Source organism: Etheostoma spectabile, chromosome 24 (assembly GCF_008692095.1).
Source record: "Etheostoma spectabile isolate EspeVRDwgs_2016 chromosome 24, UIUC_Espe_1.0, whole genome shotgun sequence".
Lineage (NCBI taxonomy): Eukaryota > Metazoa > Chordata > Actinopteri > Perciformes > Percidae > Etheostoma > Etheostoma spectabile.
In genome coordinates, this window is record NC_045756.1 from 2,258,284 (window position 1) to 2,282,095 (window position 23,812).

The 23,812-nt window shown below is 42.8% G+C and overlaps 2 protein-coding genes across 3 annotated transcripts; one reads left to right on the forward strand and one right to left on the reverse strand.

The window, feature by feature from the left end:
• Positions 1–234: 234 nt before the first annotated feature.
• On the forward strand, positions 235–13,192 carry ical1 (islet cell autoantigen 1-like). Of its 2 annotated transcripts, XM_032506443.1 has the most exons (15): positions 235–359; positions 1,225–1,255; positions 1,351–1,525; positions 6,156–6,228; positions 6,395–6,518; positions 6,721–6,919; positions 7,011–7,136; positions 7,321–7,419; positions 7,576–7,661; positions 8,458–8,507; positions 9,347–9,391; positions 9,576–9,797; positions 10,310–10,633; positions 10,729–10,824; positions 11,432–13,192. In XM_032506443.1, the coding sequence occupies exons 2-15, from the start codon at positions 1,248–1,250 to the stop codon at positions 11,545–11,547; spliced, it is 1,743 nt and encodes a 580-aa protein (XP_032362334.1). In that variant the 5' UTR covers positions 235–359; positions 1,225–1,247; the 3' UTR covers positions 11,548–13,192. The 2 variants fall into 2 exon arrangements, with proteins under 2 accessions (XP_032362334.1, XP_032362335.1); XM_032506444.1 differs by lacking the exon at positions 9,576–9,797.
• Positions 13,193–15,373: 2,181 nt separating this feature from the next.
• Positions 15,374–23,414, reverse strand: fam117ba (family with sequence similarity 117 member Ba). Its single transcript, XM_032506452.1, has 8 exons — positions 22,874–23,414; positions 19,708–19,943; positions 19,097–19,180; positions 18,648–18,758; positions 17,670–17,813; positions 16,799–17,000; positions 16,546–16,666; positions 15,374–16,057 (listed from the first exon to the last, which is right to left on the reverse strand). Exons 2-8 carry the CDS (start codon positions 19,726–19,728, stop codon positions 15,832–15,834), a joined length of 909 nt encoding a protein of 302 aa, XP_032362343.1. The 5' UTR covers positions 19,729–19,943; positions 22,874–23,414; the 3' UTR covers positions 15,374–15,831.
• Between the last annotated feature and the right edge of the window lie 398 nt (positions 23,415–23,812).

A 23,812-nucleotide genomic window follows, 5' to 3' on the forward strand; every position in this document is an offset into this window, starting at 1 on the left:
GCACAAACACATCCGTTATATGATAAAAAATGATCAGAAAAGGTTCGACCTAACAATCTTCCTCTTTTCTTATAACCTAGTAGGAAAACGGCAACACGCTGAATTTAAGGGAGGGGTTTCAACTGGTGATTGGGTTTTAGGGCCATGTGTAATGTGGGTGTGAGCGGTTCCTCATTTTAATAAACGATCTTCGGTGTGTCCCGATCAGCAGCGCCCCCTTGTGTCCAGACGGCGCTAAAGCTATTTTGCATATCCTGTTTCTCTGACTCACAATATGTTGGCAGTTATTGCCAGAGGAGGCTAGCCGAGCTGCGCTAGCCACATAGATGCTCAGAGTGCTGCACAAAACTAAAAGCAAGGTAAAGGAAGCCTATATTCACCTGAAATGATCTGACCATAATAGAAATACCGGGCTTGTTGAATTACGTCGTCGCTTAGTCAAATGTTTTCAAGGCTTTAACGTTACATTCTCTCCACGACAATTGCTACGAGCTAAACTGCTGCTAGCACAACAGCTCGTATTGTTCGACTACCGTTAGGTTTTTTTTCTACTTTTCATCCTTGTCAACAATTTGTTTGTACTATCGAAACATGTCAGAATGACACTTATCTTTGCTTTTTCTTTCCGTGCCGTCAAGGCAGCCTTTCTTGTAACTGAACACCTGCTCTCCAGCCAGCTGTCTCTCGACTCTCTGACTCCTTGACGTAGCTAGCAGGTGATCTCTGCTCCAGGAACACTGTTAGATTAGCTTTTTAGCCTTTAGCACCGACGAGTTTTTTGTCCAGCCACAGATGTCATCTTAGATAACTGCAAATAACTCGATCATAATTTACTGGGGGAACCTCTGTCAGCTTTGTTTTAATGCTTGCTGTTTTGCCTTGTATGTATCCCAGCGAAATTCAACAGGAAAACCAGCAGCAGTTCATTTTTTTCACTTGGCCTTTTTCATTCATTCTTAGAGCATGGCTGTCACTGACATTAGTCAGTTTTAAATAAAATCTTATCTAGCCAACAAAGTCTGCAGTCTTAAATCATTTACAAATGCCTGGTCATGTCCTTCTGTGTGAGGACCATAAATAAGGAAAACATTAATGCCAAATGGGCTGTCTTTGATCAGTTACTATATTATGTCATACTTTTATGCCATTTTTTTATTTCATCATGCTTTTAATCCTCCTTTGTCCTCTGTGTAAACATCACCTCTGTATTTCTTTTGCGTTCAGAAGAGACAGGCTGATATCCAGTGATGGACGGGTATGTGTAAAATCCATGTTTAGCTACACATAACCGTTAATAGCAATACCATTATTATTAAGATGATAAACACTGTTGTTATGTATGGGCTCCAGGTTTGCAGGGGACATGCTGAGCGGTGGCCGGGCCCTGCTCGCTGAGGACAGCTCGGTCATGGCTCGCATGCAGAAGAAGTTCTGGAAGACCAAGCAGGTCCTCATCAAAGCCACGGGCAAGAAGGAGGATGAGTACGTCGTGGCCTCAGACGCTGACCTGGATGCCAAGCTGGAGGTAGGAGAGGAGAGATGAACTAAAGCAGAGATCTTCAATAGGGGGTCCGGGACCCCTTTTGCAGTTCCTTTGACTTATTTTTGCTTTTGGAAAATATTAAAAAATGTTTTCCAAAAGTAAGAAATATGTCCCATGACTCCATCATATTATTAGCAAAGATAAATTGTTTTAAAATGTACACAACATTAATGATAACATAAGGTAGACATCCACAGAAACAGTGCCACATTAAAACATGACGTATCAATATATGAATAGGACAGTTATTATTTTAATAGCTTAGTATTTGATAATAAAAAGTAAAGGCTTTAGGCCGCAATACACGTTATTGTAGACCCAGTTTAATGTCTTTCAGTTAAGGGGGCCATGGTCTTTAAAACATAGAAGATCCCTGTACTAAACCCTACAGGATATTTAGTTTTCAAAACCATAAGATTAAGTTCCATGTGTTCTTCCACCGATCCGTCATTCTAAACATATTGTTATCCATTGCACAGGTGAACAGTAGTCATGTAAATGTTCCTTCTGATTATTGTTTTTGACTCACCACTCTATCTGCCATCATTTCATCAAGGGCTTTTGTCTTGTGGCCCTTTCTCCTAAGCATTATTATTTGACCTTTTCTATTCAATAATTGCACGAGAGTATTTCAATATGCCATTAGCATAGCTTAAGTTGAAAGCACAGCAGTAATGTATATACCAAACACTTCACGTAGATACTTTTTTTCTCAGAACCTTCTGGTATGAATGGATTGCATTTATATAGCTCCGTTCTACCCAACCTTACCTCATCTGTTTACCAATGGTGGCTGAGCAGCTAAATCTTGCACTCCATGCAACCTCTCCATTGCAAGCAAAGGTCCTCGATTCAATGTCCTACTTAAGTAAAGTAAGTAAGTGTCCCCCTGTAGCTGATATATTATTACACACATTATTAGAATATTAAAACTGACGCATCAATGTGTAAGCAGCATTTTACTGTTACCCATTGGTAGTTAAGTTGTATATATATACTTTCTGCAGCAAATGCTCTTAAAATAAAATGTTGCTTGTGAGGTATTTTGGAAAGGAGCACACATTCATGTACAGTTTTGTTCACTGTTGTCAACTGCAACATGTAGGAGCATGCATCTGCAGAATGAACACAAAGAGGTTTTCAGAACATCAGCAGTAAGTTGGTACAAGTTGTCCATTGTTTGCAGAGAGCTTTTCTTGCTGTCTAATTATAAGAGTTCTAATTATAGGATGAGATGTGTTGCATCACATCACAGCTGTGGAAAAGTATGTCAAAAGAGGCTACAGTTGGTTCCTTTGCCTCTCAGTCATGTCTCACCAGTGCAACACATGATAACAGAGTTTTTGGATTGGCTGAAACCTGACTGGCTGAAAACCTGCTGTCTGACTGTCTGGTCCTGTGAGACGGGGACATGGTAGAGTTACACTATGCAGCTAGAGACACACTGTGAGGCTTTTGTTCGCTCTGGAACAAGATCAGGCCTCTTCTGTCCTCTTGCTCACATTGTGCCTCAATTCATCCCCAGAGAGACAGAGACAAACTCAGAAAAGAGGGAAAGACTGGCAGAACCACAACCACATACAGAGATCCCACACTTCTGACCTTTACACAGAGTAAATTCACATCAGATTTTTGAAGAGCCGATTTGTCTTGTTGCTTCCTTTTTTTTTTTTTTTTTTTGCTCTTCTCTATCACCTTCATAGATGTCCTCTTGACTCAGCCCTCTGTGGAGCAGCACAGCACTACAACCACCAGGGCAGATTAGATTCTGAAAAGCAGCTTTCCAGTTAACCTTGCTTTATCTGGATTTTATCACAACATTGCCTTAGCATATGTTCAAATTTCATCTCTGGCGCGTTTGCTTTTTTGACCTCTGATCTACTTGAATGAAACATCAGATCAGATTTTGTCAGTGTTTGCTATACGCTTTTGAAAGCTGACATTTGTGTATCATTTTTCAGGCATCAATACAATTTCTCCAGTTGAAAGGGAATGTGTCCTTATTGAATCATTATTTTGTTATATCCTGTTTCTTTTATCAGTGTCTTTTTTTTTTGGTAGGATGATAAAGAAAAATTACAGAGATCTCAATTTGAAAAGTGTGTGTGTGTGTGTGTGGTGTGTGTGTGTGTGTGTGTGTGTGTGTGTGTGTGTGTGTGTGTGTGTGTGTGTGTGTGTGTGGTGTGTGTGTGTGTGTGTGTGTGTGGTGTGTGTGTGTGTGTGTGTGTGTGTGTGTGTGTGTGTGTGTGTGTGTGTGTGGTGTGTGTGTACACAATGCAGGCGTGGATGTTTATCGCCACCTGCCTCTGTTTTTCCCCTGCCATATTGCTGTGACAGAGCAGCTGCCATTAGATAAACATGATCTCAATCGAGATAATCAGAATCGGTCATCTCACTAATAAACATTAAAAAGAAGTGTGTCGGGCAGGAGCGGTGGCCTGTACACAGCCAGAGATCTGACACTGACAGGTGTTTGGCCACTGCTGAGGCAGACAGAATGAAGGTAGGGACTGTTTATTCTACAGTTAATCAGTAACTGCAAATTTAAGTCACGTCCTCCCTCTGCTCTCCTACAGTCTTAAGTCCTCCTGGGTGCAGGGACAAGAAGCGGGCAGCACTCAACTCTTCTTTATTAGTTTCCAATGAATAACAAAGTCTGGAAGGAGCTGTTGCTCTGTCTTTAGCTTAACTTAACCCTACATGCACACAGGCAGGAACCATTGAACATTTTCCAGGTCAACCTACAGCATTTTTATAGGGAGTTCCTCAGTTACAAAGTTATGAAGTAAGTAATTTATAGTTATAAGTAACCTCCACGTCAGACCCAAACAGAATCTGCAGCTTTTTTTCTTCAGCTTTCAGTTATGCAAAAATGAATATCTGCTGAAAGTAACCTAGTGTATATATTTTTTTTGTTTTTGTCTCGGTAGAGATGTTTTAATATTCAATAGAGTTTCATTTTTACTTATTTTTAATTAAAATTCTGTGGATTTCTGCAGCAGCAGATTCCGTGTGGCCCAGCTCCTCCTTTTGAATTAGCTGACATTTAGTAGTTTTCTTTTCTTCCAGCAGACATTTTGACTTGTCACAGTAGAAAAAACAGGTAATGCCAATTAGTTCTATTAAAGTGTCCCTGTAAGTGCTGACAGTTAGACAGTGAGTCAGCATATACGATACGAGCACTGACACTGGAGCAGTTGAATAGAAATCAGCCATCATTATTTATTTATTTTATTTACAGCTGTGCTTTACCAGGATAAAACAGAGAAGCTCATACATGAGCTGGAACTGAATTGGGACGTCGCATCGTGGCTGATGATTCTGCAATCTCACACACACTGGTTCTCATTTATCAACCTAACGTAGAAACCAGCCAGAAATCGTCTTGCGACAGGCTTCACGTGGAACTCATGAAACGTTCTTCTCACATCAATGAGAGGTGGAGATTGAAACCCTAATATCTCAGGTTTATTTGCACTACTGTGTGTACTATTTGGCAACTTAAGAACTGGCATTGAAGGCTGTACAAAGAATGCAGAATGGAATGAGATCACTGATGCGGTCAACAGCGTTGCCAAAGTAAATCGGACTCCAGCTGATGTTTGCATTCTCTGGGCATTGGGTCACCTGGCTCCATCACTACATCTATGGCACCCTGTTTTCCTGCGTGATGTTGTGGAGAACTCCACAGGCTAAAACAATGTTGCAGACTTTTTCTGGCGTGTATAGCAAGGTCCCCCCGCTGATGCATTACAGAGCCATCTGCCCTTAATCAATCCGGTGGAGCGCTCCACCGTTGCCCCTTCTCGTCTCATAGAGGTCTTCTAAAAGAGCCAGTGCTGTCATTGCTGATAAGGGATCACACAGACTCAAAAACTTGCGTACACGAGTTCAGACCAGATGTCAGATTTTATTGCAGCCTCCGCTCACGTTCAAATTGATAAATGCCTTGCTTTGCGTAGGAATTAGTGTACGCCCGTCCTACACCTGTTTTAGGTTGGATATTATATTTCATAAAGGAGAGCCACTCTTCCTCCACTTGTTGTGTACTTTCATCCCTAGCAGTCTCTAAAAGGCGTTTCTATTTGTATCCTACCATGTAAAACGTCTTGCACCTCATGTGGACCTTTGCAGTGGCCTGGGTTCGAGTCTGACCTGCGGCCCTTTTCTGCGTGTCATCCCCCATCTCTCTCCCACCTTTCCTGTCTATCCACTGTCACTGACAAAGGGAAAAATGTCCCCAAAAAATTAGAAAAGAAAGCTCTTTATAAATCTGATGTAATATTTAAAGGCGAGATGACCCCTTTATGCTTCAATCTTCCCTTTCTGCAGTACAGGAGTGGCCTTGTGTTGCTGCGACACACACTCATCATTTAGTCAGTTGTTGTCTGCCAGACGGGAGCAGAGCGGGCTGACTGCCAGGCAGAAAGCATAAAGACAAAAATATGTTGGGATAATTAAGTGAAAGGTTGTAGCACAAGTGTAAGAAAATCTCCAAACTACACAATGCTTTAAAAGGGAACTGTTCTGAGAAAAGGTCCCTAGATAGAGACTTTCATAGTAACCTATTTTGTGTGTGAAGTATTTTAATCCAGCCCGTTTGTCTCTGCAGTTTTTCCGCTCTGTTCAGTACACGTGCACGGAGCTGCTGAAGGTCATCGAGAAGTACCAGCACAGGATCACACGTGAGTGAGCGGTGTCCTTACCACCACAGTCATGGTATCAGGACGTCAACTGTATCATGACATTACTCACTTAAATCAGCCGGTGCCTCTGGGTTCAGAGGCCTTAATAAGGCTAATAAAGATTTGATGTACATGTGGGACTTGAACTATCGAGCTCTTTCTCCAGGCTTGTCTCAGGAGGAGAATGAGCTGGGCCTGTTCCTGCGCTTCCAGGCAGAACACGATCGCACAAAGGCTGGCAACATGATGGACGCCACCAGCAAGGCCCTGTGCACCTCCGCCAAGCAGAGGTCAGCAGCAGGAAAATAATGAAGCAATGATCATGTGTTAAAGTGACAAACATACAGTGCATTCTAAACTATCTTAAATTCTGAAGGGAATAAGTGCGCTGCCTGCTTTATTTTGCTCTGAAATATTTTTCTAAATACCTTTTTTTTCTTTTTTTTTCTTTTCTTTTTTTTTTTATGGAATTGTATGTGCCTTTTTCCACAGGATGGCACTTTGCCCACCACTGCGCCGTTTGCACCAGGAAGTGGAGACATTCAGGCGGCGAGCCATTGCTGACACGCTACTGACAGTCAGTCGTATGGAGAAGGCCCGCACCGAGTACAGAGGAGCTCTGCTCTGGATGAAAGACGTCTCCCAGGAACTGGATCCTGACACCTACAAACAGCTGGAAAAGTTCCGCAAGGTCGGAAGATGCTTGTTTGGGTGTATCTCGGTGCAGGATGGCGCTCTAAACCTAAGGAGTTTTTCATTCTTGTTTTTTTTTCTCATGCCAGGTCCAGACCCAGGTCAGAGGGACAAAGAGCCAGTTTGAGAAGCTGAAGAACGATGTGTGTCAGAAGGTTGACATGCTGGGAGCAAGCCGCTGCAACATGCTTTCCCACTCCCTCTGTACCTACCAGGTATGTCTCTGTTAGCCCATGCTTAAGCATGTAGTATGCTTTTAAGAATAACTTTTCAGGAGGGAGAAATCATCTATTTATTTGCAAAGAGTCACCAGTACTCCTAAAAAGTATCCTGATCTGTCTTATCGGCTTGTTTGTCTTTGCCATTTATTCAATACGTCTTTCTTTTGTGTTATGGCAGACCACTCTGCTGCACTTCTGGGAGAAGACGGCCCACACCATGTCGGGAATCCATGAGGCCTTTCGCGGACATGTACCATACCAATTCACCACACTCAAGGTACTTCAAATTTAGGAGACACCAGTGTGCAATCCCAAGTGGACAGCAACAACACAATATGAATACCGAGCTGTATTTATAACAGTCCTCTCAGCTGAAGATATCTGTTAATATGTTTTCATGTTATATATTTAACCGTATATTTCCCTCCTTTAGGACCTGCGTGATCCACTGGATGAAATAACAGATGCAAAAAAACAAGAGGATAAGAAGGAGAAGGATCTACAGAGTAACACAGACAGGTGAGAAAACACACACACACACACACACACACACACACACACACACACACACACCACACACACCCACACACACACACACACGGAAATCAAAGTACAATTAAATCAATAGTATGTTGGGTTTTCTTACACAAGTTTTAACACATTTCGCACATCCTGCCATGCATGTGTCTCTGTTTTCATGCCCTACTCTCTTCTGCCCTGTCATTATTCTCTTCTCTCACACACAACACACACACACACACACACACACAACAACACACACACACACAACACACACACACAACACACACACACTCTCCTTTGTTGTCAGACATTTTCCATCTCTAAAATTTCACTTCACGGTCTGCTCTGTCCTGTCTGTATTTTTGCACACTATCACTTCAGCTATGTCTTCATCCAACATGAGGGCCTTGTGTGTGTGTGTGTGTGTGTGTGTGTGTGTGTGTGTGTGTGTGTGTGTGTGTGTGTGTGTGTGTGTGTGTGTGTGTGTGTGTGTGTGTGTGTGTGTGTGTGTGTGTGTGTGTGTGTGTGTGTGTGTGTGTGTGTGTTGTGTGTTGTTGGTGTCTGTGTTGTGTGTGTGTGTGTGTGTGTGTGTGTGTGTGTGTGTGTGTGTGTGTGTGTTAGCTTTTATACATGCCAATCAGTAGTGATCCATGTGGTAGCTGAGGGCTTTAGAATGGCGAACCTGAGACTGCAGCTCCAAATCAAATAGACGCTACTGCATCGCTAAAAATAGCAAAACAGTGTCTTGCCAGCTAGATAATTCTAGTTTTTTTTTACTTTCCTCCTTCCTCAGTCTGGTGTCCTTGGATGACAGCGAGCCATCAGGAAGTGCCTCTGGTGCAGGTATGTGCTACCCTCTGTAGGCCTAAACACAGAGTTAAAGTGAAATGTTTACAGTTTTTCTTAGTTAATCTGGCACAGTCCATGGAAAAATAATCCTGATCCTCGAATTGACTGAGCCTGGTCATTCTTCATGACAGAAGAGGAGTTGGACGGAAAGACACAGAACCTGTGAAGACTTTACATGTAGCGAATGATTGCACCATGCTAAGAGGGCAAATATCAGATATGAAACTAATTTAACGATGTGTCCTGAAGCAATTCTGCAAGAGTCCTTAAGCACATGATTTTTTTGAATGTATTTTGTCTTTACTATACAATGTTATGAAAGGTCTTTTCTTGAAATGTACAGTTGACTTGATTAGAGGTACAAGGGGACCAATGGAAATGATGCAAATGCTATTTATTGACTTACTTTTGGGTGAATGAAAGGACAGGAAATACTATTGTGCTGGCAGTGATGAAGTGGTTGATATATTTATAAAAATATATTTTATTACACTTTTTATAGTATTTTAAATGCAACAGATAAAATAATGTAGAACAGAAAATGGGGTCAACAATTACAAACAGAAGATAATAGGTTAATTGTTCCCCAACCTGAGTTGATAAATTCATTTACTTGTGAAATGAGTTGAATGTATTGAGTGACGGCCTTTTGCAAGATAAATGAAATTTGCAATATGAACACCTACAGAAAAATATAAGGTGCTGTAATGTAAGAAGCCACATTTTGACTGCGTGCATCTTATTGAGGCTGTATATTTCTGTTAATGTCACATTGTCAAAACATGAGTGTCATCCTGCTGTTTGTTCTGTTTGTGGTGTGATGTCCTTTACAGACCCCAACCACAGCAGTGATGGACAGAGCCAAACCAGTGACAGTGGTAAGTGTGTGTGTGTGGGTGGGTGGGTGGGTGTGTGTGTGGGTGGGTGGGTGGGTGTGTGTGTGTGTTGAGAAACTCTACAGAGATGGTATGCTTGGCATTTTCCATAGCCAGCACTTGTGTAAATAGCACAGATTGTTGTTGCTGACTGTGGACTGGATGCCTGTTGGTTTTATGATCTTAGTGACACCACCACAAAACACCACCACACCTATCTCAGCCCCCCAAGGACTGTCAGTGGACTCTCATGACGACCTAATGCTCATGGACTGTAGTCTGCCACAGTCACAGCTCCCAGCTCCAGCAAATGTCCCTCTCCAGCCCCAGCTCCTGCCTCCTGCTCAGGGTGGAGACCCTGATGAGCTCTGGGGCCTCAAAAGCCTCCAGTCCCAGCTGCCTGCCACCGGTAAACTGGCCTGCTGTCTCCTGTTTCTTCTACCTGTGAATTCTGACTTCAGGCTACCTTGCTGGTTCTCTGCATTCCTGTTTCACTTTTCTTAGTTGTAGCACATGTTCCCCTTACTTGGGATTTGAACTGTTCTTCCTTTTGCCCTTTGGATCTGGATTCAGTCTGCATGTCTGGTGCGAGAGGCTTTGTTTCCTTCACTTGTCATTTAGGATAAACAGTCAAACATCTTCACTTCTTTCACCATTTACAGTGAAGTTAGGACAGCTGTATTTCTATTGTGAAGATGTGATCTGCTTGAAGCGTTGGGGTTTTCTTACACATTTTGGAAATTTCAGTCACTCATGTCTGAAATAGAAGAAGAATAAAAATCATGAATAATTTTCATTTATGTAATCTGAATCTCTGTTCATAACACACTGGTGCTCAGACGCATCCTTTCAGAATCACCTATGATGTTTTTGCCTATGGTCTAACACAGCACCTCTCCTGTCTTTCTCCCTTCCCACTAGGTGGGGCTCTGCTCTCAGGTGGTCCGCCCCACCCTGCTGGGACAGGGCTGAGACCGGAAGAGGAAGATGGCGAACAGGGCGACATGGCTTTCTTAAAAGACCTCCTCAGCCCGGACTGGGGGGCCAGTGACGAGTTCAGCAGAGAGTGGCAGGATGCTTTTGGGCTGTTTGACCCTCCCAGCAATCCTCCTCCGAGCACGGGAGCAGCAAGTAGTGGACCATCAGCAAGCAGTGGCCCAGCAGCAGCGTGTCTGCCCTCAAACCCCCCCAGCCCCACAGGCTTCTTGCCCTCACATCTGCTGGATCACAGTCTGAGCTCTACAGGTCAGCCCCAATGCCCTCTGCTGGAGGGGTGAGCCCACTGCAGCACACTGACCCATCACTTCCATTAGTCTTCCTAACCACGCTTTGTCTTCTAGGCTGGGCAACCCCACCTATGTTCCAAGCTCCGCCCCTGCAGCCTCCTCCGGGTCAGAACCAATCAGCTCAGCCGGCTACAAGTTCAGCACCAAATGGTATACTCTTTCCCTATCTGCGCTCTTGCCTCTACTTTTGTTTTTGTGAACCTGTCGTGTACATTATTCTTGGAATATTACACAGCCCAAGGTTTGCTGTGGTGGGTTTATTACATTGAAATTGTTTTAGGAATAAGCACTTTATAAGCAAAATACCAGCTAAAATAAGTCTTCAGACTAGATTTTGACACTGCGTATCATTCTCATCATGTTAGTTGCACATGATGTTGTATCTAGTTCATGTAACAGAGTCTCATAAAGTTATTAATGCAGTTAATAATATGGTATGTAAAAAAAAAAAAAAGTTTATTGCTGCAGTTACTCAAAGAGGCCATAGGGCGGCAGCAGCATGTTACCTATAGCTGCATGTGATGGGAGTTGTACAAAGTAGAAAGGCAAGAGAGAAAGATGTTAACTAGTGATGCAGTACGTTTTTTCATGTGCACTTTGTTAAGTAAAGGGGTAAAATGAAGAAACGTGCCATGCCGGTCATTTTTAATAGAAAAGTCCTCACACATATTCCAGACAAAGTTAACAGTTAATCATTACACACCAGTTGCTAAACGTAATCTTTCTTCCCACGAAATGTGTGTGTTTGTGCATGCAGCTACTCCGGATGGATCCAAAGACATGTCGGCGTGGTTCAACCTGTTTGCAGACCTTGACCCCCTCTCCAACCCCGACGCCATTGGACGCTCACCGGATGAGCTGCTCAACGCCTAAAGCTGTGTGTGTGTGTGTGTGTGTGTGTGTGTGTGTGTGTGTGTGTGTGTGTGTGTGTGTGTGTGTGTGTGTGTGTGTGTGTGTGTGTGTGTGTGTGTGTGTGTGTGTGTGTGTGACATTGATGCACACACAAATGCGCCTGCATTTCTGTTACGAGATGGGTGCATAGCCACACATGCTAATAGTTATTTTAAACTGGAAAAGAAAAAACAGTTGGTTGAGACGATTGTTAAACGCTCTCTGCAGCTTTGTAAATGACACTAGTGTTAACACTACACGTGGAGCCACTCACTCATATACACACAGCAGACCTCGCGTTTTACCTTTCAGTCATTGCAGCTTCTGACAAGTGGAGAGAATGTATATACAGGTTTATTGTGGACTGAAGCTGTGTGTTTTTCTGTTAGTCATGTTTGCGTTGTGTGGGCGTGTATCCGTTTGCTGTGTGTACACGTCACAGGGGACCCAGGATGTAAAACACATCTCTATTTACTGCTTAATGTTGAGGCTGATGCCACCACTAGACTGTACCAGCCTGAACTAGAGGCCGTTTCTTTGTGGGTTTTGTGACACCAACAGCCTCTTAATGAGTATCCATCCACCTTCATCTCAGATTCTACTGGCTCTGAATGTAGTGTGGGTAAAAATAGGACACGTTTGAAATTATTTTCAGTCCCATCTGGCGTTAAGATTCCACAATCACAAGTCTAAAGCCAAGAAAAATGCGTTAAGGATAAAACATTTGCGTTGTAGTCATTTTCTTTTGAAGAAAGTTTTAAAGTAGCACAGAGAATTAGATTATTTTGGGGTGGGTGGGCTATTAAAGTCCTATAAATCTGCAAATAACGACGCCTAAGATGCATTAAAACTTATTTATTTTCAGATTATATCACTGTATGCAAAATCAGATGTTTTTGTTTTACAGTACAGATACATTTAACACTAAAATATCACTGTAAAATCTATCAATTTTTAACTTTGTGTGTTGTGTATTTTGAGAATTCAGATGAATTTTCAATATTATACTTATTATAACACATTGATATATTATGACAATATATTATTGTTTTATGGGAAAAGATTCAACACTGGAGAACTGTTACCATGTCATAAAATAGATTTCTAACCAACCTTATGTGGTTTAATTCCCACTGATATTTGTGTTTGAGGAGAAAGAAATTGCACAATGAAGATGTAGATATCTGTTTTCTAAAATGTATTTTAAGGAAAATATTCCTCGGTTGTTGACATGTGCCTATCGAGTCCACATGTACCAACTGAAAGCAAATCCTCAGTTACGACATTTGTGTGCCTGTACAAATCTCACTCAGTGGAGCTAAGGTGATCGAAGTGCATCGTGGGAAAAAAACTACTCTGAAAACACTTTTTTTATACAAGCTGCACATTATTATCTCTCTCTTATCCACGTGCAGTGGTCACAAGGGAAACTGCTGTAGTAGTGTTTTTGTCACATGTATTGAACTGTTTACTCTTGATTTACACACTTTAAACAAAGAATGTACATCTCAAGTCAATCACAAATGCTTTTTATTTAATTCAACTATGCCTTTTTATTTCACTCCAGGGGTTTAACAGATGACAACTTGGCAGTTCTGTTTCCAATAAACTGGACAAGCAAACAGAATCATTGAGTATTTCTTGTGTACAGCCTCATTTCAACATGTTGTTTATCCACTTTGAAAAAGAAAAAGTTGATATCTGAAAAAAAATCTGTATTTCTACATGTATGAATCTGCTCTTTCAAACTACTTTTTTTTTTAGTAAAACGTATGTCAAAAAACGACGGATCAGAACATGTCACTGTAGCTGTGATTGTTTTTCAGCAAGTGGATATTTCATTTTGGAACACAACTCTTCATTTCTTCACTTACTTCATTTTAGAAACATTACTCATGCCAAATCAGGTCACTGAATAAATGACATCCACACTTCTCGCTACTTCTACTCTGCTACAGGTTTATATCATTCAGGATTCCCATTGGGTGAGGCTACATAGATAGCAGCTGTTGGTTTGCCCCCCTAATAGTAGTGTAGACTTGTTAGTGTGTGCTGAGAAGTTTAATATCTTTTTTTGTATCCTATTCACTACAACCTGAGATGGACGATGTGATCTATTCTTAAAATTCTCTGAAGACCAAATTACACTCCTGATAAATAAATACATTATTATTCACAATAATGAGACATGTAGTAATTCACAGTACTCAGCGGAGAAAAAGCAGGAGGGAGGGTGGGACTATGGTACAAGTTGACTTATTCAGTTACATATCTTTGTCAGCCGATAATACAAACACAGTGTGCCTCTATATTTACAAACCCAGTACATTCCTATCGCACCGTAGCAGGCACAGTCAAGTAGTAATGAAATTTACAGGAAGACGGGCCGGGGCATGGAGACGCTGCCAACCAACAAACTACACTGCTGATCCAAATGTGTCGCTAGTCTCAATCAGGTGGTGTTTACCATGTGGGACAATGTGTGTACGTAAAATATGTTTCAGCCTTTTTCATTTCAAAAGGTTGTAATAGATAATGAAAAGTAGTTTGTATTTACTCTGCTTTTGAAGGGAAAAAAGAAAAGAAAATTGATGTGCGCTTCCATCCACTATTGTACAGTATGTGTGGTAGTTTGGTTCATGGAGATACCATGGAGACACCATCATTGCAGAGAAAGAGGGCATAACAACATGGCATAAGTAAAAGAGCTACAGCCATTCCTTAAATTAATCAAAACGTTAAAGTGAAAAGAAGCTAAAAAGCTCCATCGAGCTCAGGGGAATTGCAGATTATTATATATATGTCTGTCACTATTAGTGACACCTTTCACATCACATGGAGTCATTTGATTTATTTTTCATGTGATATATCCATTAATGCAGCTTTAAGGTTATGAGAAATCCTCCAAATTAAACCAATAATTACTAACAACAATTACTCCAATAAACCAAATGTCCTTGGTCTTTAAGATTTGCACTTAAGCAATGTGGACTAAACTTTATTGAAAAGTTAAAAGGGATTTTTAATCCATTGTTATGTGTATGTTCCCTTATGGTTTGCAGAGCAGTATTTGGGTTCAGCAACCTCCCCATGCTCAGGGCCCTGCAAGCCAGAGGCAGCCTGTCCTGCGAGGACGAGGCCCTTCTGGACACATTTCACGACAACACTAGCTGAGCAAGACAGAAGGGAAATCAGCATTACAGTGAGTGAGTGAGTGAGGGAAAGAAAAGGGGAGAAAGAGCTGGGAAAAGGAGGAACAGAAAGGGGTGGCTGTGATGGATGTGGAGTAAAAAAAGGGGTGGAGGGCATTTTGAGCAAAAAGGCTGGCGCTTGGGAAGGAGGGGCAGGCAGACACAGGTTGAACACGCTGCACACATCATAGCCCTGGCCTGTGTTTCCCATAGATACACAGCAGTCGGCAGGGGACCAGCTCACTGCTACCAGTTGGTGTAACAAATGCATCAGCTTGTACCAGTTTACAGTCAGCTTTCACTGTAAATTGCTGAGGAAAGTCCAAAACAGATGTCTACGTTTAGGTCGCAGGTGGTCTTAATATGCATTGTTTCTAAGCGTAATCTGTGTACCAACTTCCTGTTATATTTTCCTGCCTTTCTGTGTGTATCTATGGCCCACCATAGTGCAAACATCACGTGTGCCATGCTAAACAGACATGATCAGAGCACTATGCTGGGTTAGCGAAACTGAGCGGTCTAAATTATCAGGCACATTTTTTAACTTCTCCTTGTCACGACCATTCAAGTTTTGCTACGATATATATATGGTAGCACCAAAATTAGCCTCTGTTGTCAAACTCTTGGTCGCCAAGAAAACCAGCGGCCTTTTTTTAATTGTTTTTTTTTATAATGGAAGGCATATTTTATATCAAGAGAAATAACTACAGATAGAAAAAGAGATATGTCCGTGGAAAGGCGCCATGGTATAGTACGATGAAATAAAAGAGTCGGTCCTTTTGCCCTTTTCCTCCCAAAAAACAGGAACATAACCAGCACTAAAGGTAGAAGAAAGCGATGAAATGTTAGCTGCAAAATACCCGCACAGGGCTGCAGGACTCTCACGTTGTTGTAGTCTGAGGAGGAGAGGCAGTGGGAAGCGCTTTTTCAACAAGATAAGGACATCAGAGAGAGCTTAGCTGGCATGCTGAAGGCATTTTTTTTGGAGCAGAAGGGTCGTTTCCTAGTAAATGTTTTCTGATTTTGTGGGGGGGTTCTTTTGGGGGCTGTGGTGACTTAAAGCCTTGGTGGGCCGTCAGAAGCTCTCGGGCTCTTCCAGGAGGCAGGGCTGGGTGGACAGAGGCACGAGGGACGGGGACAGGCTTCGGAGGCCCACCCCAGAGCGAAAGTTGAGGTCCGGGGCTGGGAGTAAGGGCTTGAGGATGCTGACGAGGCAGAAGGCAGAGCCGCTGTTAGGGATGAAGTTGACCTTGTTGCGGTCAGGACACAAAAAGGGAGGGAGGTCCTGCAGAGGTTTGGGCCTGGAAACACACAGGCAGGGACACATTTAGCCTTCATAACAAGTGTACGAATACAAGTTGTGTCATCACTTATCTAAAGTGTATTGGTTGAGTCAAAATAAACTACAGTGTGTGTGTGTGTATGTGTGTGTGTGTGTGTGTGTGTGTGTGTGTGTGTGTGTGTGTGTGTGTGTGTGTGTGTGTGTGTGTTGATGGTAATGAAGGAAGATGTCACCCAGTGCAACAGTGTGTCTAATTGATGTGTTTCAACAGTTTGTGAGAAACAATAGAGCTCTGTGGCACAAAGGAATATGGATTTATCAATAAAAAAACAACACCTTTTGCATACGTAGTCAGTTGATTTATGTAAAAATATTGATTATAGCACAAGCTATTCAACGCTTTTAAAGGCAGTTTTAGTTTTGATTTTGCAGTCATATCAGGTGCTGCTGATATCTTGTAAAGTAGGTTTGGTCCAGAGAAAAAGTCATGGGGAGTTTTCTACTCACATGGTCTCCTCAGACACTTTGACTTTCTCGCAGCCCTCTGGAGGTTCTCTCTTGAACATGTAGCTGTTGTTGGGTCTGGGAGAGGCAGCGTATTTTGGCAGCGGGGAGCAGGGGCCCAGCTCTGATGACAGGCAGAGAGGGGAGACTGGGGGTCAAAGGTCAGGTCAGCAACAGATCACGCTCAAAGAGGCTTTGGCAGGTCGTGTGTGTATAACATGCATTGGCTACAATATGTGGTGTGTGTGTTAGTCACCTTTGTCCTCATAGGGGCTGCCTCCGACCGTGTCATTGAGGACGGTGAGGTAGGAGGGCGAGATGGAGTCGGGACGGCTGCTGCAGTTGCTATGGTTCCCACTCAGGCCGCCCCCTGAGGGGGTCTGTGTGTCAATGCTGCGTGTACTGCTGCTGCGCCGTGGGGGTACGGGTGGGGGTGCACGGTGCCCATCTGGGACATCCTGCGCGCGCGCGCGCACGCACGCACGCACGCACGCACGTACACACACACACACACACACACACACACACACACACACACACACACACACACACACACACACACACACACACACACACACACACACACACACACACACACACACAAACGAGGTCAACATAACAACGTTGCACCAGGGGCTTAATCCCTGGACATTAATGATGGAAAGATTTGCATTGGTTCGCAATCAAAATGCATGATGTGAGTGCACCGATTACAAAAAGTGTTCACTGGATACAATTTGGGAAGAACTCACAGATGCATTGTTCAGAACATAAATAAAGCAGTAAACAAATATTGGGTATGTAACAATATAGTAGAGTAATGGCACCCTTAGCAAAGAATGAAGTCCCCCTCCCTCTGTGTGTGTTGTAATCTGAGCTTCTCTGTTCTTTGTTGTGATAGCCGGTCCGGCCGTGCATCCATGCGAGTGCCGTGTGTGCCGGTATCTGACACGAGGGCTTTGACAAAGCGTCTGTATTTGGCGAGTTGGGGAACGGCCTGTTAGAGCCATTTGGACTTTACGTTAACGTTAATTACTTCAGTAAAGAATAAAACCTTTTCAGGGAAGGATGAAACATTTAACAGTACATTTTCCAAACACGCCAATCTCTTAGTTAGTGGAACTCACAACGATGGTCTCTTCCTTCTCGGGGGTGTCTCGGATGATAATACGTTCAATCTCCTGGTTGAGGCCCTCCACGCTGTTGCGGAAACGAGGGGCCGATGACTTGGATATAGGGATGGGTATCAAGATGGTCTTGGGCATGGGTGACTGCAAAGCACACAAGACCCAAACACACACATGGCTGCAGTTAATATAGACTCTGTGCCCGTTTACAGATGTTGCAGTGAGCAGGAAACTTTTGACACAGACATGAAAAATATAAAAAAATGCTTTATTGATTTTCTCTTTCCAATACAATAAGAAAAAATGGAACTTGGTAAGTTTATGTGTGAATTTATACATGGACTGATACTTTTGCTTTGCTCTCCTGCAAAGAAAATGAAAGCACTTGTTTTAATACAGTTTAACTAGCAATAACTAAAGTTAAAAAATGCTGAATGTACTATTTTTTGGAATCAATAGATGCCACGTTTTTTCCAACTCTTCATCATTGTGTTACTTAAAAGAGTGTTCTTGCAAGCTGGTGGCTCTTTGTATCAGTTAGGAGCTTTTCAAGAAAGTATTGTGATAAAAGTTGCATGATAAGTCCTCTTTTCTCTTTGTCTCACGAGGCCCAGAAAACAGGACAGCTGCACTCCAGCAGACTCCACAGGGGGCATAAAACTGGCCCTGCCGCTGTCACCGACACAGCAACATGACAGGAGTTGGCACGCAGGGCGTGTGTGTGTGTGTGTCTGCAGTATCAAAGGAACCCAATTTAACGAACTTTTCATGGACCAGAGGCTGTTAGAAACCCAACGTCACATTTCAAATTAATAGGAGACACACACACACACACACGCCAGAGCCAGACAGAGACATGAGGAAAAGTGGGACGTCCTCAAAATGTTTCAGGTCAGGGAGCCATCCTAGTTCCTCTCAATTAGTTCCTGCCACATGGCAGACATACACACACTTCCTCCAACACCCTCTATCGGTCACCTGCGACTGGATGATAGCATGGCTGCCATTGAACGGGGACTTTCGGTCTTTATCCCTCCGATGGCGGCTGCTGCGTTTGCTGCGCTGAAGCTGCTGACGCAATTTGGCGATCTGGAGAGTTTCACAGACAGACATTGTAAAGCACACTCATAGAAGTATACAGACGTATCTTGTTAGTAGTGGTGTGTTTATTTATTTATTTATTTATTTATTTATTAATTCAGGACAATGCACATTGATGAACCTGCACAACAGTACACGTAAATGTGCCAGATTGTAGCCCAAGGGCTAATTTCCATCTGCAGTCCAATAGGCAGGTTAGAGTTACAGTAAAAAAGACATAGTGGTGTGTTGAGTGATAATCGCTGCAAAATGCTTAGAAAAAGCATTTATTTAACATAAAGAGCACTTTTCTGTGCAACTGGTTGCTATTTAAGGAAGAAACTGACCTCCTTTAGCTGGTCGGTGCTCCCACAGGAGGCCGAGCGTTTGTGAGAGCCCCTCCTCCTCTCATCTGCCCAGGCCCTGGGGGTCTGACACAAACACACACACTTACTGCTTAGAGCTAAATATCAAACACATGAGCACAAAATAGAAACATTTTGGGAGCCGTAGGAGAACAAGAGTAACAAGAAAACTACACCTGGATTCAATAACCCATAAATAATCAGCTGCGGACGCCAAAACGGGTCAGGGCCGTACACCAATGGCCCTTTACCTACTTCCTGCCCCCCTTACTTAGAAATGTTCTCCTAAGCAATGTAAAAACACCTGAGGTGGTTTTGATCTGTTTGACTGAGATCACCTAATGTTAAAGAAAATATCTTCCAGCTTCTGTTTGACCTGAGTCAGGTTCGAAGTCAGTTTGTGAGTAATTACAAACACAGCATGATGATGCAACCGTCTGCAATCTCTCTGAACTTCTTTGCATTGACTGTCTGCTTCATAAACACACATAGCCTACATATTGCAAGCGTTCACTATGGCTTGTCTAAAGCAACACACACACACACACACACACAGACACAGACACAGACAATTAACGCCCCCCAGCACTCACCTGCGTCGCTTTGTCCCTCATGTAGGGAGATTGTTGGGGCTGGCTGTCGTCCTGAGGCCAGGGACCTGTCAGGTGAGAGCCAGCGAGCGCGCCCTGTGAGGGCCACAGCTGGACGCGATGGCGGGAGATCGGGGGGAGAATGAGGAGCTGAGTGCTCAGACGGAGAGGAGGGGGACGCCGGAGGACGGAGAGGAGAAGCACAGGAAGATGTGGGGGGTTAAGGCCACTGATGCAGTCTGAGGATGAGAGAGAAAGAGAGAGGATTCAAGATGAGAGAGGTCCGCCTGTAGATGTAAACAAGTTGTTTGTTGACACGTGGTAAACACATCAACAAATCAACAGACACACAGCTGGCCTGCAGGATAAGCTCATGACTGTCTTGCTCTTGTCTGTCTAGGTTTGTGTGTTGCATTTGTGTCTGAGTGTCTGTGTGTGTGTTGCCAGATAGATTTTAATCCATCCCGTGCCGGGCAGAGCGGATATGCCCCCCTCAAAGTCTCACACAGCCCTCTAGTTAATGGCATTAAAACAGCTTAAAGCATGGGGGGGGAGACCAAGGGCAGGTGTTGCTCACTGACCCTGATTCTGAGCTGCAGCAACATGTTCTGTAAGATGAGTGCAAGGGTCCACTGTCACAACGCACCTTTATACATATCCAATAAAACATTTTTTTTTAATGAGGATTGATTATCTAAAGCAAACCTACGGAACTTTTTTGCTGCAGGAACTCTGGCTTCCAGTAACAGGTACAAGGTAATGGTGAATGCTAAAACATGGTATGAGAGTAACACAAGTGGAGAAGAGTGACAAAGTCAGCAAACAGCCTCAACAATATCAGTTACAGCACAATCTAGCTAATGTTAGCTAAGACAAGTCACCATAACCTACTGGTTAAACCAGCACAAGTGAGGCTGTATCAGCAGAACTCCTGAGTGTATTGAACTGAGCACAAGTGGTTTTTTTTACTACTTATGAGTTCAACCTTTCATTTGTAAAAGGACAAAATTACTATTTCGTCATTCAAATATTATGTAGTGTTTCTTTAATTTATCCAATAGAGTTTGGGACAATGGCGAGGAAGGGAAAGGAGGGTTTCTTGTGTGGCACAAGAACTGGGGAACAAATGGATGCTTATTGCATTCACCTGCAGTTGAAATGTAATTTTGATATCAGAGAAAAAAAAATCCCTTTTATTATCAATATTGCTTTGGAACACACACACAAGGACACACCCACACACACAACACACACACACACACACACACACACACACACACTCACACTCACACTCACACACACACACACACACAGGATAGAGAATGCATTTTTTTTTTTAGCATGGTTCCCCCCTAACTGGAAGTGAAAAGATTCCCAACCCTAATAACAACACCTTGCACATGCAGCATGTATCCATACGCACAAACACACAGCATCGTCTGGCAGTGCTGGCCCAGGAGCTAAATTTGGCAGGGGCCTTGATCAGCACACACTGCTGTTGCTAGGGAACGGGGCCAACAGATCTTCGTTAACACACAACCGTCTTTGAGTGCACGCGTGCGTGTGTGTAAACGGGGATTTGGGCATCAGCAGTCTGATAGCAAAATGCTCAGCCTTCTTTATTTGTGCTGCTGATTTTTCTTTCTGTACACAAAAATCAGCAAACCACTACAATGTACTGAAGGCTGACAACAATGGTAGCACTGGCAGCAGTACTAACAGTAGTAGATATTACTGGCTAGTGTCTAAGATTTGTGGGGATATAAATTCAAGCCTTTTTAAAGGACGTACACTGTTACCACCTGAGGTCATTTGAACTCAGATAAGCTCATAACACAAGACAGACTACAATAATCAGCCAAGAGCAAAAGTGGGACAGCCAACATACACAGATGTAAATCTCCTTTTTTCTCCATTCATTAATCATAGGATATAAAATATCAGAAAATGCCACAATCATAATTTCACAGAACCCAAACTGATGCCTTGAAATAATGGCTCTGTTCAACCAACAGTCCAAGTCAATTTACTCTTATACTACTTAGAATAGGGAAAACTGAGAACACCACTAAATATTCACATTTAAGAAGAAGCAGTGATATTTTTTATTTTTTTCTCCATATTAACAAATGACTTAAAAAATAGTTGTTTAATTTTCTGTTGATTGAGTATCAATTAATTGTTACAGGTCTAGTTTACACTTTGCACACTGTCTGCCTTAACTGACACTGATACATGTGCTCTGAACACCCACACAGGTGTTTTCACTTAACCTGGCTGATAAGATTCATGGTGGCAGTAGCTCATACCTTAGGGAGGTGGGTTGGGGTCCGGAAGGTCGCCAGTTCACATCCACATGTGGACCAAAGTATGGTAGTGAACTGGTAGCTGCCAGTTCACCTCCTGGGCACTACCAAGGTGCCCTTGAGTAAGGCTCTGAACCAATGCATGTATAGATATGTGTGTGTAATTCAGGCCTGTGTGTAATTCAGGCCTGTGTGTAATAACAATGTTTAAAAATAATTTCCCCTTGTGGGATTAATAAAGTATATATTATTATTAGACCTCTTCCTAGGACTGGTTGGGTGTGTAAACTATAGACTGATTGATTGACATCTTCCTGAGTTTCCGGTTAGGTTTGTTGTTTGTCTGTTAGGGCCGGACAAATTACACCAGTATCATTCTTATTGGTAGAATAGATGTGTGACTCAATAAATCAAAATTCCATCCAAGCACCGGCCCACCTTCAACCTGAGCAGAGAGCTAATAAAATATATATATATATATATATATATATTCGTCTTTCAATTGCTCGGTTTTATAATCAAAAACTAGGGCTACAGCAGAGATAATGCCTAAAATATACAATTGTGGGTCTACAAATCTTGACTACGCTTCCGATTGAATAAATACCCTACCACACTTACACTTATAAAAGATTGCTCATTGTCTAGCAAATCTGTACATACAATCGCATGTACAGTAATATGTAGGCCAGTTTTGTTTACTGGGAGACACGCATGCAACCCCTCCCCATACACATCATCCCCATCATCAAAACATAATCCATGCTTGTATTAAGACCTGAACCCCATTTGACAGAAGAATATTATCCAGGCTCATGATGTTTAAAATTAAATATGCGTGTGTGAGAAGAGACATTACTCACCTGCAGAACTGGGATCAAACCGAAGTGCATGCAAAGGGGCATGGAGCTCTCCAGCACCTCAGCCCCTGTTGGTATTTTGCTGCTACTCGAAGATGCTAAAGAGGAGGTGGGAACGTACAGGGCAGCAGGACGACAGTGCAGTCTACAATCGAGAAAAGCCCTCTTAGATATAAACAGGCAGACATAGAAAAGACACTAAGACGTCTCGGCGGGTATAGTGGGGATCCAGTAGGTGTCAAAATGGGCGTTGCTGAGTTCGCTGCCTGCCTCCTCGTCGTCGTGGATGGATGTTTTTCTCGCCCGGCTGATGCGGCACGATGTCTGAAGCATCTACCAAAACGCTTTCTGGTCGAAAAAAATTAATAGAAAAAGAGAAATGTGCGTAGTGCACCCGGCAGAGTTCGTGAAATGTCGGAAAACGACGGAAAAATTTACAGCGGGACAGAAAATACAGAAGGGCTAGAAAAAGAAGGCGGTGATGCTGGGCTAGCCTCGGTTGACTGGAGAGGGACCAGTGTGAAGCACGGCCGAATGAACACTATAACTTCCGGTTGTTCTTTTCAAAGTAAAACCAAATGTCCTTGACCAAAGCACTGGGAAAATAACAAAAGAGCTGGTCCCCGGTGCGACTGCTCCTATAGGTTGGGTTAAATGCAGAGGATACATTTATTTTCAATGTTTGTGACTGCTTAGAAATGACAACAGAACAACTGGAGATTGATAAAAAGGAGGATTAGCTATTTGCATATGACGATACAGATTGAGGTAACGTTAATGTTCGCCACATTCTATAATACAAACAAACAATAGTCCACAGTAAACACACACTGCAAAATGTTTCTCCTTGTTTGTTGCAATATACATTTGAGCTCCCTAAAATGTTATGACATATTGCACTCGCAGGTACTTGACAAACATCATACTAAGGCCATCATTTAA

What these genes read in the sequence shown, in the direction of transcription:
- ical1 (XM_032506443.1), top strand. An exon ending in AGCTGGAAAAGTTCCGCAAG is followed by an intron (nt 6,920 to 7,010) that starts GTCGGAAGATGC and finishes TTCTCATGCCAG; the next exon opens with GTCCAGACCCAGGTCAGAGG. An exon ending in GAGCCAAACCAGTGACAGTG is followed by an intron (nt 9,392 to 9,575) that starts GTAAGTGTGTGT and finishes TTATGATCTTAG; the next exon opens with TGACACCACCACAAAACACC.
- fam117ba (XM_032506452.1), bottom strand. Translation starts at nt 19,728, where the DNA reads ATGAGGGACAAAGCGACGCAG. An exon ending in CAGCCCCTATGAGGACAAAG is followed by an intron (nt 16,667 to 16,798) that starts GTGACTAACACA and finishes GCCTGTCATCAG; the next exon opens with AGCTGGGCCCCTGCTCCCCG. An exon ending in AAAGTGTCTGAGGAGACCAT is followed by an intron (nt 16,058 to 16,545) that starts GTGAGTAGAAAA and finishes GTGTGTTTCCAG; the next exon opens with GCCCAAACCTCTGCAGGACC.